The following is a 17321-nucleotide window of genomic DNA, read 5'->3' as shown; positions in this document are numbered from 1 at the left end:
CTCAAGTTGCTTGAGGAGCAGTGCCAGAGGCATCAGTCTCCTGCGGCACCTCACCCAAATGGTTACTTCACCCGTGAGCCTCGACATTTAGTGTCGGCAGGCTATTGGGCCATGGGGTGCGTCACAACCGCGGCCAAACCTGCCCTCACCCAACATCCGTACGTGCGGCTGTAGCAAGTTTGACTGAATGACGGTCAAAAGGGGGAACCCTGCTCAACTTTCCTCTCCCTAAGCTGGGGCAGCTAGAGTTGCCAACTCTGGCTGGAATTATTCCTGGAGGATTCATCACATGACCACCCACCTTCAACCACCCCACCCCCACACTCTCGTCACTGGTCCCCCGACACGACCATCCTCATGGGGCAGTGCCTTCCAAGCCAATTGGAAAGCAAACGGACTCTTCGTTATCTGATTGGATGATTCAGTCAAACAGCCTTTTACTAATTGCCAACATTTTTATAACTGATAAACGAAAATGTTCGAAGAAAATGCACGATTTTTTTTTTTTTTTTTTAGTAATGGCCCCTGTGATTTTTCTCCCAGGTGTTGCTCGCATCAGTGTCCAGGGGATTCATCTTCAATTCCTGGAGACTCCGGGGCAATCCTGAAGGGTTGGCAACTCGAGGGCGAGCAAAAGCCAATGGTGCCACCTTGACTCACACCATGGCTGAGATGAGTGAACTCAGCACAGACTGGGCATCGAGCACCATCATTCTTTTCGGAAAGGAAGTCTCCTTCTGTCCCCTTTCCCCGCCCCCTCCCAATCGCCCCTCCCCCCCCAACCCGGCCAAAATCAGGACCACCAACCCTGAAAGTCACAGCCTGTAAAATGCACACCCAGGAAGCTTTTACCATCAGCCCTGCCAATAAATCAACCACATTAATCAGTTAGCCAAAAACACAAGAAAAATTCGTAAACCATTTTCACTGCAATAATAATCTGTATTAAATATTAGGACAAGCAACAGAAAACAGTAGTTTAACAGAAAAAATCCAGAGAGGCAGATTTGATTGTTATGATAGGCTCCGTATATAAGCCACCCCTCGGTGACCTGAATATGCAATTTATATTACAGTAAATATCTTGCAACAGCTCAGTTTTTAAGATTTAAAATTAAAATACATGGACAGGAGAACCACGCTGAAGTTTCATGTGTGGCTTGCAATCATGTGGTAGCAGGAAGTGACATTTTCACCCTAACTTTCTGCAAGTGTGACAGAATTTTAATGCTTCAACTTACACGACTTTACCTTTTAGTTTTTTTTATTAAAGGGAAACTCCGGCATTAATCCAATAAATGACATGGCAGAGTTGCAAGAGGTTATTCGGTTAAAGAAAAAAGTGAAATTACAGAGGCCGTAATGTCTCAGAGTAATGTGTGTACTGGCGGAAGGGAGGAATATATAGACTGCTATTAAATCCAGTTCAGCAGTTCGAGCACTAATGAAATTATTAGAGTCAGAATTGCTTCGCTGAGGGATACGAAGAGCAAGAAAATGGGGATAGGAAATAAATTGTATACATCACTGGAGGACCTACTTTGCACTAAGAACAACAGAAATTTTTATGCTGTATCTGTATTTCTTTGGGCACAGTTTACCCGTGGAGTTCATCTTTAAATCGAAATGCCTCTCTGGTTGGTACAGTAGTTGCACATCATCACAAAGACCAGTCGTGGACATCAGCTGGGAGCAGAGCCGCAGCACTGGAGGGGGATTGCAATGAATGGGGTGGGAGAGTGGGGTGAGGTGGGCAGGCACAGAGGGGGCTTTCCCAGGAAGAGCAAGCGGTTCAGTCAGCCTGGCAAGACCAGGATTCAGTTGGGGCAACAACTTGCATTTCTATAGCGCCTTTCACGACCACCAGGCGCCTCAAAGCGCTTTACAGCCAATAAAGTGTAATTAAATTATTTAGATATGAATGTAGGAGGTATGGTCAGTAAGTTCGCAGATGACACGAAAATTGGTGGAGGGGTAAATAGCGAGGAGGGAAGCCTCAGGCTACAGGACGATATAGACGGGTTGGTTAGATGGGCAGAACCGTGGCAAATGGAATTTAACCCTGAAAAGTGTGAGGTGATGCATTTTGGGAGGACTAACAAGGCAAGGGAATACACAATGAATGGTAGGACCCTAGGAAGGACAGAGGATCAGAGGGACCTTGGTGTGCATGTACAGAGATCCCTGAAGGCAGCAGGACAGATAGATAAGGTGGTTAAAAAGGCATATGAGATACTTATATTCTATGCCTCGGCTAATGAAGGCAAGAACAGGGGGGTTATGGTGGAGCTGTACAAAACACTAGTTAGGCCACAGCTGGAATACTGTGTGCAGTAGGAAGGATGTGATTGCATTGGAGAGGGTGCAAAGGAGATTCACCAGGATGTTACCTGGGCTGGAGCACTTCAGCTATGAAGTGAGACTGGACAGGCTGGGGTTGTTTTCCTTAGAGCAGAGAAGGCTGAGGGGGGACCTGATTGAGGTGTACGAAATTATGAGGGGCATAGATAGTGTAGATAGAAATGAACTTCTCCCCTTAGTAGAGGGGTCAATAACCAGGGGGCATAGTTTCAAGGTAAGGGGCAGGAGGTTTAGAGGGGATTTGAGGAAAAACTTTTTCACCCAGAAGGTGGTTGGAATCTGGAACTCACTGCCTGAAAGGGTGGTAGAGGCAAGAACCCTCACAACATTCAAGAAGCATTTAGATGAGCACTTGAAACGCCATAGCATACAAGGCTACGGACCAAGTGCTGGAAAATGGGATTCGAATAGACAAGGTCTGATGGCCGGCACGGACGCGATGGGCCGAAGGGCCTCTTTCTGTGCTTTATAACTCTATGACTATGACTCAGTACTTTTTGGCATGTAGTCACTGTTGTAATGCAAGAAACGCGGCAGCCAATTTGCGCACAGCAAGCTCCCACAAACAGCAATGTGATAATGAGATAGGGAGGGGCGAGGCCATGGAAGGATTTGAAAACAAGGATGAAAATTTTTTAATCTGGGGTGTTGCTGCATCGGGAGCCAATGGAGGTCAGCAGGCACAGGGGTGATGGGAGACGGGGGAGGCTTGGGAAGAAGTAAAGATGGGCCAGGAAACATTGCGTGCCCGTGCGTATGGGGGTGGGGGCAGGTGGAGAAAGAATGTGGTCGGACCCAAACTGTGACACACCAGGAAGTACTCGGAGCTGGGGAAAAACTGGGAGAGGTCAGGCCGGGAACTCACTGCGAACAGCAGGGGCTGCAAATAGGCATTTGACAAAAAATACCTCTGAGGGAGCTTAAAACTCAGCTGGAGGGCCTTTGCACGGCCCAGGAAAGAACTTGCCCCCCCCCGCCAAAAACTGGGAACAAGTTGTTTCTACAATTAGATTGGTTGTGTCAGCTGCTAGCTTACTTTTTTTCTATCTGTCTGTATTTCCGCACGGTTAACTTAACAGGTTATTTTTCAGGCAATCAAAAAACGCAGGCTGGATTAAAAGTGACGGGAGATGTACATGTTTTAATTAGGTAGGCAAGAATCACAGGATTGCAAGGCCATCTCTCATATCAATTCTCTCGCACACAGCCCGCACTCTTGCTACAAAGAACTCCCAGAGAGACTGGCGGGTTTCTCTGCTAGCAATGTTAAAAGGCTCGGCTAGGTAAAGCAGAACAACTCCAGAGTTCTAGCAGCAAGAGTCCAGGTCCAACGGAGTCGTTAGCCATCTCTTACCCTCCTCTTCAACTACAGCAGCAGGAGCCTGCCAGGCTGGTCGGAACACTCCAGTAGACTGGTAACCGTTTTAAATCGAGGACAAGGGAAGCTCGTCGTCCACTGTGCTTGGTTCAATTTCTGAAAGGGAAAGTCTATTTACAAAAACGCACAGAACGACTGCTTCTGACCTCACTGATACATCACCTCCGACTGCCAGAGACTCCGCTGAGCATGTGGTCAAAGCGCTAAATCACTTACAGCAAATGGGGTCTTCAGGACAGAAGAGAAAATTAATGGAAAGCTGAATTAATATCACCTTGCTAAAAAAAAAGTTGTTTTACTTTTTTTTCAAAAACCTACTCATTTACCACTGTTCTTGTTATAAACGAGAAAGTCCGATATATCGTGCCAAACGTTGCTGTCATTGTAGAGGTAGGTCATGGAAGACTGCAGTGATGGTTGTAGTGTGTGTGGATGGTGCTCAAACAGCCACAGCACGACACCCCACACCAACATGGCGAACAGCGGGAAAGTGTCTCGCTTTGGCTCCGGAAAGTAACCCTTTTCGACCGCCAGTCGTGAAAGGCCAAAGAGAACGCGAGACAACAGGTACATATTTATCTGTAGGGAAAAAAGAAAGACTTGCATTTATATAGTGCCTTTCACAGCCACTGGACGTCCCAAAGCGCTTTTCAGCCAATGAAGTACTTTTTGAAGTGTAGTCACTGTTGTAATGTAGGAAAGGTGGCAGCCAATTTGCGCACAGCAAGCTCCCACAAACAGCAATGTGATAATGACCAGATAATCTGTTTTAGTGATGTTGATTGAGGGATAAATATTGGCTAGGACACCGAGGAGAACTCCCCTGCTTTTCTTCAAAATAGTGCCATGCAATCTTTTACGTCCACCTGAGAGAGCAGACGAGGCCTCGGTTTAACGTCTCATCCGAAAGACGGCATCTTCGACAGTGCAGCACTCCCCCAGCACTGCACTGGAGTGTCAGCCTAGACTTTTGTTCGAGAGAGACGACGGTGGTTGTCAAAAGACAGACATCTTACCACAGCTGCAGGGGGCCTGTACTCGGCGACCATTTTGGTGTCCAATGAAGCGACTTTTAATTTGAGCGGAATGTAAAGATTCTCCTGAAATCACACCTTCCAGGCAGTAACATTTAACTTTGGTCCTAAAATCTCATCCAACAGATCCAAATGCACCTAGACAAACTGCCTAAAGGGCAAATAAGAGCAATGTTCCCTCTAATATTTTTTTGGAGTGTGCAGCCGGGCTGCACGGCCCAGTCACATTTCCATGCACACGCAGTTTTTCCATCGAGAAACTGGCAAGCGGCCTGTGCAGGAGCTCCAGACAGCTGCGAAGCCACGCAGCTAAACGGGAACATTGGATATAAGTCTATTAAATTGTCCAGAATGGTTAAAATGTTATACAACAGCACAATACAACTATTCCCCACCCCTAACCCGCCCAACCATTGCCATTTTTCTTATTAATTTGCTCTTCCCCCCAATTTTTCCTTCCTTCCTGAAGGTGCAGATTCCTGTTGGGGTGCAGATCCCAATCGCAACAGCTGTCCTGTCTAAAATGGACACCCAACAAGAACAGAATCAGGCTCAGGTGCGAGACCCTCCACCGACTGCACTTGCTGTCTAGGTTCACAAATAAACCCCTCCCCACCCTCCGTATTGAAGGGGATGCTGGCACCCATGGTGGCGAAGGTCTGCCAGGAAAGGAGAAATGGAAAGATTGAAGGGTGTACAAAATCCAGGGTCCAGCCCGTGGATTCACACGGATTTTCAGAAGCTGTAAACCAAGAGCTACAGCTGGAGTGACCGTGAGATTGTCCAACTAGCGCAAGAATCCTTGGGTATATCTTTTACAGCCACATGCCGGATACATCAGATCTTACAGCAACTGTGTAAAAAAACCAAGCAAGATCAACACTAATGGCATCACTGGTTAAACCATTAAGAAAGAACTTGCATTTATATAGCGCCTTTCATGACCTCAGGACATCCCAAAGTGCTTTACAACCAATGAAGTCCTTTTTGAAGTGTAGTCACCGTTGTAATGTGGGCAACACGGCAGCCAATTTTCACACAGCAAGCTCCCGCAAACAGCATTACGATAATGACCAGATAATCTGTTTTTAGTAATGTTGGTTGAGGGATAAATATTGGCCAGTGCATGCATGCATGCATACATACGGTAGGAAAAATAGAAAAGCAGAGTATTTTTTAAAATGGTGAGAGACTGGGAAATGTTGGTGTTCAGAGGGACCTGGGTGTCCTTGTACACAAATCACTGAACGTTAACATGCAGGTACAGCAAGCAATTAGGAAAGCAAATGGTATGTTGGCCTTTATTACAAGAGGATTTGAGTATAAGAGTAAAGACGTCTCACTGCAATTATATAGGGCCCTGGTGAGACCACACCTGGAGTATTGTGTACAGTTTTGGTCTCCTTACCTAAGGATATACTTGCCATAGAGGGAGTGCAACGAAGGTTTACCAGACTGGTTCCTGGGATGGGGGGATTGTCCTATGAGGAGAGATTGAGTAGACTAGGCCGATATTCTCTAGAGTTTAGAAGAATGAGAGCTGATCTCATTGAAACATACAAAATTCTTGCCAGGCTTGACAGGGTAGATGCAGGGAGGATGTTTCTCCTGGCTGGGGAGTCTAGAACCAGGGGTCACAGTCTCGGAATAAGGGGTCGGCCATTTAGGACTGCGATTAGGAGAAATTTCTTCACTCAGAGGGTGGTGAATCTTTGGAATTCTCTACCCCAGAGGGCTGTGGAGACTCAGTCGTTGAGTATATTCAAGACAGAGATCGATAGATTGTTGAACATTAAGGGAATCAAGGGATATGGGGATAGTGCAGGAAAGTGGAGATGAGGTAGAAGATCAGCCATGATCTTATTGAATGGCGGAGCAGGCTCGAAGGGCCAAATGGCCTACTCCTGCTCCTATTTCTTATATAACACATATACACATGACATATACATAAATATATATTATACCACTGTATAATTAAACATTCAGACCAATGTCCCCTGTAAGCTGCACTTTGTTCTGTGTGGCCTGTTTCTTTCAATGTGCGGTCACTTTAAATTTCTGCGAATGCGCGGTGTTTACAACGTAAAAACCGGTGAGCGGCCTGCGTGGGACCTTTCAGATTATTGTGCGGCCGTGCGCGCACCTTAGCAGGAACATCGATTCAGACATAAAATGGCCAATTGGATGAGATGACTCAGCTGGCAGAACTGTGCGGCAGCACAAGCCGCCACCTTCAGGTAAAGAAGGGTAATGCGGAGGTGGTACGCGCAGTTCTCGGGCCCTCCCCAGCAGCCAGATCCAAAGTACAGTTGCCAAGAGGCCCAAGTGCAGGTTGTCCTCCCCACTTCTACAGGCGTGGGAAGGGCAGGAAAAAAAAACAGAACTTTTTTTTTTTTTCCCCTTTTACCTGGCTGTTGATGTGGTTGTTGTCTCCAAACACTAACCAGCCCCCCACACAAGCTGCCAAGAACGAATGGAACTGCGCCTTCTCACCCTGCAGCCATTGCTGTGCTGCCTGCAGTCCCTTGTACGTAAAGACGAAGATGGCCAGGTTGCGGGAATGAGTGTACGTAGCTTGTGCGATGGCTTTCAGTTTGTCTAATAGGCTGAACGCACAACAAACATACATTAGGATTACTGCCAGCACATTTTCTCCCCTCCCCCCTCAATTCTCCTCATTTCCTGCATCCTAATCTCGCCTCGCGCGCGGGGCAGGTCCAGCGTCTGCACGAGACTCGTGTGCAGGGCAGATTCAATATTTATGATCAAAATACACTATAAGCTCTGGCAGAGTTATGTGCACCAGGGTGAAATACATTCACATTTTTGTGAGGAATAAAACCCCTTTGAATCACTGGCAATTTCAGTTTTGGAACAATGCTCTCCGATTAGAAATGGGCACAGCAATGCCAACGTGTGGTTTGAACAGAGTGCTGCGAGTTGGGTGAGTCGGAGCTAGGTGAGGAGTGGAAGGAGGAGCTCCCTTGCTTCGCCTTTGTTTTTCCTAACTATTCACCCTGTAGGAAGAGGCCGGTGTCGGGAGCAGCAGGAGAGTACAGTGAGTATTCAAACTCACTTTCGCGGGTTTTTTCAGAGGCTTACCAATCTCGCAGACCGGCGGCGGTTTTCCAGAGCCACGTCACGATTCAAAGTGACGTGGGCAAGAGGAAGCAGCTGATTGGGTGAGTATTTATACTACTCTATAGTTTGACAGTTAAGGTTAATAGTTTATAAAGTTTAGAAGGTCTTAATTTTTGTGGTTATAGTTTCTACGGTCTCTGTTGTGTAGCGGGGAGTGCTAGTAAACAAGGGCCCTTGAGTATATCATTTAATTGTAGTGTAATTAGCAGTATTGATTTGATTTAATTTAATTTGAATTAATTAAAGGGTAAGTCATGGCAGCAGAGCTCGGCCCCGTGGCATGCTCCTCCTGCACTATGTGGGAAATCAGGGACACTTCCTGTGTTCCTGACGACCATGTGTGTGGGAAGTGCATCCAGCTGCAGCTACTGGCAGACCGCATTGCGGCGCTGGAGCTGCGAATGGATACATATTGGAGCATTCGCGATGCTGAGAACGTCGTGGATAGCACGTTTGATCAGTTGGTCACACCGCAGGTAAAGGCTGCATTGGCAGGAAGGGAATGGGTGACCGCCAGGCAGAGTAGTAAGCGCAGGCAGGTAGTGCGCGCAGGCAGGTAGTGCAGGGGTCCCGTGGCCACCCCCCTCTCAAACAGATATACCACTTTGGATATTGTTGAGGGAGATGGCTTATCGGGGGATGGCAGCAGCAGCCAACTTCCTGGCACCATGCATGGTTCTGCTGCACAGGACGGGAGGAAAAAGAGGAGAGCTGCAGTGATAAGAGATTCTATTTTAAGGGGAATAGATAGGTGTTTCTGCGGCCGCAAACGAGACTCCAGGATGGTATGTTGCCTCCCTGGTGCAAGGGTCAAGGATGTCTCTGAGCGGCTGCAGGGCATTCTGGAGGGGGAGGTGAACAGCCAGTTGTCGTGGTGCATATAGGTACCAACGATATAGGTAAAAACCAGGATGAGGTCCTAAAAGCTGAATATAGGGAGTTAGCAGGTAAATTAAAAAGTAGGACCTTATAAGTAGTAATCTCAGGATTGCTACCAGTGCCACGTGCTAGTCAGAGTAGAAATAGAAGGATATTTCAGATGAATACATGGCTAGAGGAATGGTGCAAGGGGGAGGGATTCAAATTCCTGGGACATTAGAACCTGTTCTGGGGGAGGTGGGACCAGTACAAACTGGACAGTTTGCACCTGGACAGGACCGGGACTGATGTCCTAGGGGGGAGTGTTTGTTAGTGCTGTTGGGGAGGGTTTAAACTAAAATGGCAGGGGGTTGGGAACCTGTGCAGGGAGACAGAGGAAAGGGAAGCAAGGATAGAAGCAAAAGACAGGAAGGAAAAAAGCAAAAGTGGCAGTCAGAGAAATCAAGGGTGTAAATCAAACATGGCCACAGTAAATAATAATTCTAAAAGGTTTAAGAGTGTTAAAAAACCAAGCCTGAAGAGGCTTTGTGTCTTAATGCGAGGTGCATTCGTAATAAGGTGGATGAATTAGCTGCGCAAATAGACGTAAACGGATATGATATAATTGGGATTACGGAGACATGGCTCCAGGGTGACCAAGGCTGGGAATTCAACATCCAGGGGTATTCAATATTCAGGAAGGACAGGCAAAAAGGAAAAGGAGGTGGGGTAGCATTGCTGGTTAAAGAGATTAACACAATAGTAAGGAAGGACATTAGCTCTGATGATGTGGAATCTGTATGGGTCGAGCTGAGAAATACCAAGGGCGGAAAACGTGAGTGGGAGTTGTATACAGACCCCCAAACAGTAATGCTGAGGTTGGGGATGGCATTAAACGGGAAATTAGAGACGCGTGCAATAAGGGCACAGCAGTTATCATGGGTGACTTTAACCTACATATAGATTGGGCTAACTAAATTAGTAACAATACTGTGGAGGAGGAATTCCTGGAGTGTATACGGGATGGTTTCCTGGACCAATATGTCGAGGAACCAACTAGAGATCAGGCCATCTTAGACTGGGTATTATGTAATGAGAAAGGATTAATTAACAATCTTGTTGTGCGAGGCCCCTTGGGGAGGAGCAATCATAATATGATAGAATTCTTCATTAAGATGGAGAGTGAACTAGTTGACTCAGAGACTAGGGTCCTGAATATAAATAAAGGAAACTACGATGGTATGAGGCACTATTTGGTTAGGATGGATTGGGGAACATTACTTAAAGGATTGACGGTGGATAGGCAAAGGCAAACATTTAAAGATCGCATGGATGAACTACAGAATTTGTTCATCCCTGTTTGGCATAAAAATAAAACAAAAAAGGTGACAACCGTGGCTAACAAGGGAAATTAGGGATAGCATAAGATCCAAGGAGAGGACATATAAATTGGCCAGAAAAAGCAGCAAACCTGAGGATTGGGAGCAGTTTAGGATTCAGCAAAGGAGGACAAAGGGATTAATTAAGAGGGGGGAAATAGAGTACGAGAATAAGCTTGCGGGGAACATAAAAACTGACTGTAAAAGCTTCGATAGATGTGTGAAGAGAAAAAGACTGGTGAAGTCAAGCGTAGGTCCTTTGCAGTCAGAATCAGGGGAATTTATAATGGGGAAACAAAGAAATGGCAGACCAATTAAATACATACTTTGGTTCTGTCTTCACAAAGGAGGACACAAATAACCTCCCAGAGATGTCAGGGAACATAGGGTCTAATGAGAGGGAGGAACTTAATGAAATCAGTATTTGTAGGGAAATGGTGTTAGGGAAATTGACGGGATGGAAGGCCGAAAAATCTCCAGGGCCTGATAATCTACATCCTAGGGAACTTAAGGAAGTAGCCCTAGAAATGGTAGATGCATTGCTGGTCATCTTCCAAAATTCTAGAGACTCTGGAACAGTTCCCATGGATTGGAGGGTAGCTAATGTAACCCCACTATTTAAAAAAGGTGGTAGAGAGAAAACGGGGAATTATATACCGGTAAGCCTGACATCGGTAGTGGGGAAAATGCTAGAGTCCATTATAAAAGATGTAACAGCAGAGCACTTGGAAAACAGTGACAGGATCGGACAAAGTCAACATGGGTTTACAAAAGGTAAATCATGCTTGACTAATCTACTGGAATTTTTTGAGGATGTAACTGGTAGAATAGATTAGGGAGAACCAGTGGATGTGGTGTATTTGGACTTTCAGAAGGCTTCTGATAAGGTCCCGCATAACAGATTAGCGTGTAAAGTTAATGGGATTGAGGGTAAGGTACTGACTTGGACAGAGAACTGGTTGGCAGACAGGAAGCAAAGAGTTGGAATAAACAGGTCTTTTTCCAAGTGGCAGGCACTGACTAGTGGGGTACCGCAGGGATCGGTGCTAGGACCCCAGTTATTCACAATATATATACTAATGATCTAGACGAGGGAACTAGATGTAATATCTCCAAGTTTTCAGACGACACAAAGCTGGATGGGCGTGTGTGCTGTGAGGAGGATGCAGAGAAACTCCAGTATGATTTGGACAGGTTGGGTGATTGGGCAGATGCATGGCAGAGGCAGTATAATGTGGATAAATGCGAGGTTATCCACTTTGGTGGCAAAAACAGGAAGGCAGATTATCTGAACGGCAATAGATTGGGAAAAGGGGAAGTGCAACGAGACCTGGGTGTCCTTGTGCACCAGTTGCTGAAGGTAAGCATGCAGGTGCAGCAGGCGGTTAAGAAGTCAAATGGTATGTTGGCCTTCATAGCGAGAGGATTCGCGTACAGGAGCAAAGATGTCTTGCTGCAGTTGTACAGGGCCTTGGTGAGACCACATCTTGAGTATTGTGTGCAGTTTTGGTCGCCTTATCTGAGGAAGGATGTTCTTGCCATGGAGGGAGTGCAACGAAGATTCACCAGACTGATACCTGGGATGGCAGGAATGACGTATGAGGAGGAGAGATTGGGTCGATTGAGCTTATACTCGCTGGAGTTTAGAAGAATGAGAGGGGATCTCATTGAAACTTTTAAAATTTTGACAGGACTGGACAGACTAGATGCAGGAAGGATGTTCCCGATGGTCGGGGAGTCCAGAACCAGGGGTCACAGTCTAAGGATAAGGGGTAAGCCATTTAGGACAGAAATGAGGAGGAATTTCTTCACCCAGAGAGTGGTGAACCTGTGGAATTCTCTACCACAGAAGGCAGTGGAGGTCAATTCATTAAATATATTCAAGAAGGAGTTAGATATATTTCTTAAGGCTAAAGGGATCAAGGGGTATGGGGAGAAGGCAGGGACAGGGTACTGAATTTGGATGATCAGCCATGATCTCATTGAACGGCGGAGCAGGCTCGAGGGGCCGAATGGCCTACTCCTGCTCCTATCTTCTATGTATAAAGACAGCGTGCACGCTGCCCTTACCTTCCACTTTTGAACAGGAATGTCATCACAAGAGCATGTGGGGCTCGGATTTTGGCTCCATACCTAAAAAAAAAAATGCGCATAATTGAAAATGTGCTCACAAACCTGACGGGATCGGAAAGCCACTGTGAAGAAGCCTTTAGCGTGAAGGTGACCTTCCCAGCGACACCCACATCCCGAGAATGTACTTTTTATAAATACTCAAGGTATCGGCTTGATTCTCATCTACCTTCCTCCAAAAGAAAAATCACCTACTACAGCCGTCAGGGCCCCTATTTTCTTCGCATACAATTGTTGACTATATCCAGAATCGTCAGCCCATCTCTGCTCCTGCCACTCACGAGGACCTCCGATTGAAGCAGCCCTGACCTCGGGTCAACCAGCTCTCCTGGAATGTCTGGGGCACCCCAACCACCCCCTCCAGTGCATGCAATCAATAACTAGGGGAAGGGATGGGAAGGGGCAAGAAATTTTAAAAAATAGCCAACCCTAAAACCAGTCATCTCAAAAGAACACCAGTACGGAAAAAGAAACAGGTGAAACACAATCTCAAAAATGGAAGTGGGGTTTCACAGAAATACCAGGTTTGTGAGAGCCACTTAAACCCGTCATTCCTTTATTAACAAAAAAAGGACAGACAGGCAGACACGTGGCAAAAGCAAAATACTGCGGATGCTGGAAATCTGAAATAAAAACAGCTTACGTAAGCTCGAGGAACAGCACCTCATCTTCCGATTAGGCACTTTACAGCCTTCTGGACTCAACATCGAGTTCAACATTTCAGATCATAACCTCGGCCCCTATCTTTTTTTATCATCATTTTTTTTCTCTCACATGGCAGCTGTCTTTCATTCTGCCAGTGCCATTTACACTTCATCTAAAGCCATCTTTTGTTGCTTAACTTGTCCCATTACCATCTCCTCTTGCCTTGCACCATCATCCCTTTTGTCTCCTTCCTTCCACCCTATCACAGGCCTTCCCTTTTGTTCTTTCCTCCCTCCCCCCTTTCCCAGCCCCTACACTTGCTTAAAAATCTGTTCCATCTCCAGCTTTTTTCCAGTTCTGACGAAGGGCCATTGACCTGAAACGTTAACTCAGTTTCTCTCTCCGCAGATGCTGCCAGACAGGCACGTGGACAGGCTGACTTCAGTGAAGGTAAAAATACATCTCATTCTTAACAATTGGATCTGAACAAATTTTTAGTTGAAACTTGGGGTTTGTACACTCCCAAACACTTCAGCGGCTCCCCATTCCCACTTCTACCAGTTAGATAATTGTCAATCATGTTTGTATCAGACTGAGGGGGGGGGGGGGGGATAAAGGAGAAAGGTATGGGCATGGGAGAGAGGGGGGCGATGTTGGGGCAGAGGGAGGCAGTGAATACTAAATAAAATCTGAAGTTCCAGTTAGTGAGCTCCATTTTCTTTACAGCTAACAGAGCGATTAGTCTCCAAACCCATCTCGTTAGGAGTGACCTAGCCAGCTACTCCGTTAAACCAAACCGCTACACGGACTGCAGCGGTTCAGGAAGGTGGCTCACCAACACCTTCTCGAGGGCAATTAGGGACGGGCAATAAACGCTGGCCTTGCCGGTGACGCCCAGATCCTGCGAACAAATAAAAAAAATACAATTCCTGCACATCCAGGTTTGCATTAGGTACTTCAGCACTGTCACTCAGGTTTTAATAAAGTGTAATGGGGGGATTGCAAAATTGTTGTACAGGTTGAGCGTCCCGAGTCCGGCAACCTCGGGACCGAGGCCGAGCCGGCTTTCGGGTTTTCCTGGACTTCGGAACATGTTTCTGATATCCGAAGTCCAGAAACGCCCGAGCCCAGGTTGCAATATTTCCGGACTTCAGACGTCAGAAACACGTGCCGAGTCCGGAAATGCCTGGTGCCCAGGTTGCGTTTTTGGTAAGCCTCCCTCAGGGTGTCCGGATTCCAGACCCCTGCCACCAATCGTCCCGGAGTCCGGAACATTCCAGATTCCAGAACTCCGGATTTGGGACGCTGAACCTGTACTGCATTCACTTAAACTGTACATTTACGTTACAGATTATATTACCCCGAGTTGCGTGTGGAAGCACACTTTGAACTGCCTGACAATAGCTCTAACAGAGTCTGGGGTTACAAGTCTCTCTCAGAGAAAGACTTACTTTTATATAGTGCCTTTAATGACCCAAGCCTTCCCCAAAGCCAATGAAGTACTTTTGAAGTGAAGTCACTGTTGTAATGTAGGAAATGCGGCAGCAAATTTGCACACAGCAAGGTCCCACAAACAGCAATGTGATAATGACCAGATAATCTGTTTTAGTGATGTTGATTGAGGGATAAATATTGACCAGGACACCGGGGAGAACTCCCCTTCTCTTTTTCAAAATAGAGCCGTGGGATCTTTCAAGTCCACCTGAGCGGACAGTTCGTTCGTTCTTTCTTTAAAAGCAACCCTAAAGTTAATTTCTAATTATCATTTGCATTATTTTGTCAGCTATTGTAGGACGAGGTCTTGGTTCATCCGAAAGACGGCACCTCCGACAGTGCAGCGCTCCCTCAGCACTGCACTGGGGTGTCAGCCTAGAATTTTGTGCTCACGTTTCTGGAGTGGGACTTGAACCCACAACCTTCTAACTCAGGCAGTGGTGCTACGAACTGAGCCACAGCTGACACCGAGCACAAAAATCTAGGCTGACACTCCAGTGCAGTGCTGAGGGAGCGCTGCACTGTCGGAGGTGCCGTCTTTCAGATGAGACGTTAAACCGAGGTCCCCGTCTGCTCTCAGTTGGACGTAAAAGGTCCTATTGCACTATTTTGAAGAAGAGCAGGAGAGCTCTCCCCGGTGTCCTGGCCAGTATTTATCCCTCAATCAACATGACGAGAAACAGATTATCTGGTCATTATCACATTGCTGCTTGTGGGGGCTTGCTGTTAGCAAATTGCCTGCCGCAGTTAACCCACAACCTTCTGACTCAGGGGCGAGAGTGCTACCCACTGAGCCACAGCTAACACAGGTTGTGGCTGTGATGGAAACAAATTGAATTGATGAATTTAGAAGCCGACTGCTACATTAAAATGTAGTGACATAAAAGTACAATCTCCTGCAGAATATGGTGCCAATATACTAGGAAAAAAGCCCAGTGATTGCCACAATGTCTTGCAGCTTCCATCATGACCCACTCCCCCTGGTAGTCGAGCACAGAAGACCCCAAATTTAATCCAGCAGGACTGCAGCTGCAGAGGAGACTTACCTCAGATTAGTGCACATTCTCCAGCAGCTTTACAGGCCCCTGCCGCGCCATGGAGTGGCAGCATTATCCCCCAATTACAATAAATAAACCCGCAGAGTGTATTGACCCACATGCCATTCCCATGACAACCCAACTACCAATGAACGAGAAAGCAGAGCTCAACCAATTCATCAGAAATAATCCTGGCAGAACACAGCCACAATCAACGTAACATTTTAAACTTGATTCATCAACAAAAAACACCGCCTGCTCCCGCAATGGTGCAGCGCCTTTACCGAGCAAGTAGCGAAGCCATATAGGTCAGAGGGATGGCGTGTTTGATCCCCAGAAGATGTTAAGCTAGTAGGAGCACGAGCAATAATAAGGGACCTAGGTTGTGCATCCCTCGCCATCAGTCGCCTAGTCATATTAATCTGGAAATCCCTCCTTTATAACCTCTTCTCCACCTCCATTTCCTCCTTTAAAACCTGCCAATCTTATGGTTATCCCTCCGAATATCTTCTTTGTCTTGGTGTACATTTTAGTCTGATTACGTCTGTGAAGCTTCGTTCATTACAGGGGGTTTGAACCCAGTAATAAACCAGTTTCACCCATTACAGGAGGTTTGTGCCCAGTAAAAAAACAGTTTCACCCATTACAGAGAGTTTGAACCCAGTAATAAACCACCTCAACCCATTACAGGGGGTGTGAGCCCAGTAATAAACCAGTTTCACCCATTACAGGGAGTTTGAGCCCAGTAATAAACCAGTTTCACCCATTACAGGGGGTTTGAGCCCAGTAATAAACCAGCTTCACCCATTACAGGGGGTTTGAGCCCACTAATAAACCAGTTTCACCCATTACAGGAGGTTTGTGCCCAGTAATAAACCAGTTTCACCCATTACAGGGGGTTTGAGCCCAGTAATAAACCACCTCAATCCATTACAAGGGGTTTGAGCCCAGGAATAAACCACCTCAATCCATTACAGGGGGTTTGAGCCCAGTAGTAAACCAGTTTCACCCATTACAGGGGGTTTGAGCTCAGTAATAAACCACCTCAATCCATTACAGGAGGTTTGAGCCCAGTAATAAACCACCTCAATCCATTACAGGGGGTTTGAGCCCAGTAATAAACCACCTCCACCCATTACAGTAGGTTTGAGCCCAGTAATAAACCAGTTTCACCCATTAGATGAGGTTTGAGCCCAGTAATAAACCACCTCCACCCATTAGATGAGGTTTGAGCCCAGTAATAAACCACCTCAATCCATTACAGTAGGTTTGAGCCCAGTAATAAACCACCTCCAGCCTTTACCGCCTCCCCTCCCCCGGTCCCCCGCACTCACACCACCCCGTTGCGGAATCCCTTGACGGCCGCCAAGGCGGTGCGGAGCCGACGCTCCCTCAGCAGCCGGTTCACCGCCCGGATCACCCGCAGCAGCAGCTCCTCATTCCCCATCACAGGCGGACCAGTAACAGCGGCGGACCGGAAATCGGTCCAGCCCCCAATCTCCTCCGACTGGAACACAACTGCCCAGAACAATAGTTCCTGGTCCCTAACCCCTGCTGCTGTCAGAAGCTGTAGTGTATGTACCCGTCTACCTTTAAGGAAACTATTGTATGTAACCGTTCACCTTTAAGAGAACTACTTTAGATGTGGCACTATTTGTTTGGCTTCTGTATACTGTAATACCGATAGTGACCACCCCAGTATATAAGTGTTGTGGCAGGATTGCTGGGGCAGATTCGCCCGGACCTTCGAATAGTAAAGACCTGTTTGTTTGTTACTTCTGAAGTCTGTGTATTTATTAACTGCACAACCCACAGACTTTACAGTGGCGACGAGTCCGATCGTACCCTGCGGCAAGACTACCAA

General features: G+C 46.7%; 1 protein-coding gene across 2 annotated transcripts; it reads right to left on the bottom strand.

Moving 5' to 3' along the window:
- Positions 1-921: 921 nt before the first annotated feature.
- On the bottom strand, positions 922-17008 carry pxmp4 (peroxisomal membrane protein 4). 2 transcript variants are annotated; one of them, XM_086005777.1, is made up of 4 exons: positions 16792-17005; positions 12222-12284; positions 7181-7379; positions 922-4318 (listed from the first exon to the last, which is right to left on the bottom strand). In XM_086005777.1, the coding sequence occupies exons 1-4, from the start codon at positions 16902-16904 to the stop codon at positions 4058-4060; spliced, it is 636 nt and encodes a 211-aa protein (XP_085861903.1). In that variant the 5' UTR covers positions 16905-17005; the 3' UTR covers positions 922-4057. The 2 variants fall into 2 exon arrangements, with proteins under 2 accessions (XP_085861903.1, XP_085861904.1); XM_086005778.1 differs by lacking the exon at positions 12222-12284 and having other exon boundaries at positions 16792-17008.
- Between the last annotated feature and the right edge of the window lie 313 nt (positions 17009-17321).

This window comes from Somniosus microcephalus, chromosome 13 (genome assembly GCF_052327205.1).
Source record: "Somniosus microcephalus isolate GS21.2 chromosome 13, FLI_Smic_1.0, whole genome shotgun sequence".
NCBI lineage: Eukaryota > Metazoa > Chordata > Chondrichthyes > Squaliformes > Somniosidae > Somniosus > Somniosus microcephalus.
Note: the sequence above shows the minus strand (reverse complement) of the source record. Positions and strands in the feature narration are given on the sequence as shown.

Bases quoted from the DNA above. Each gene is read 5' to 3' on its own strand.
- pxmp4 (XM_086005777.1), bottom strand. From the start codon at position 16,904: ATGGGGAATGAGGAGCTGCTGCTGCGGGTGATCCGGGCGGTGAACCGG. The intron at 12,285-16,791 runs GTGAGTGCGGGG...TTTTTTTTTTAG, and splicing joins GGATTCCGCAACGGGGTGGT to GTATGGAGCCAAAATCCGAG. The intron at 4,319-7,180 runs GTAAAAGGGGAA...TTTTCCCTACAG, and splicing joins ACAACCACATCAACAGCCAG to ATAAATATGTACCTGTTGTC.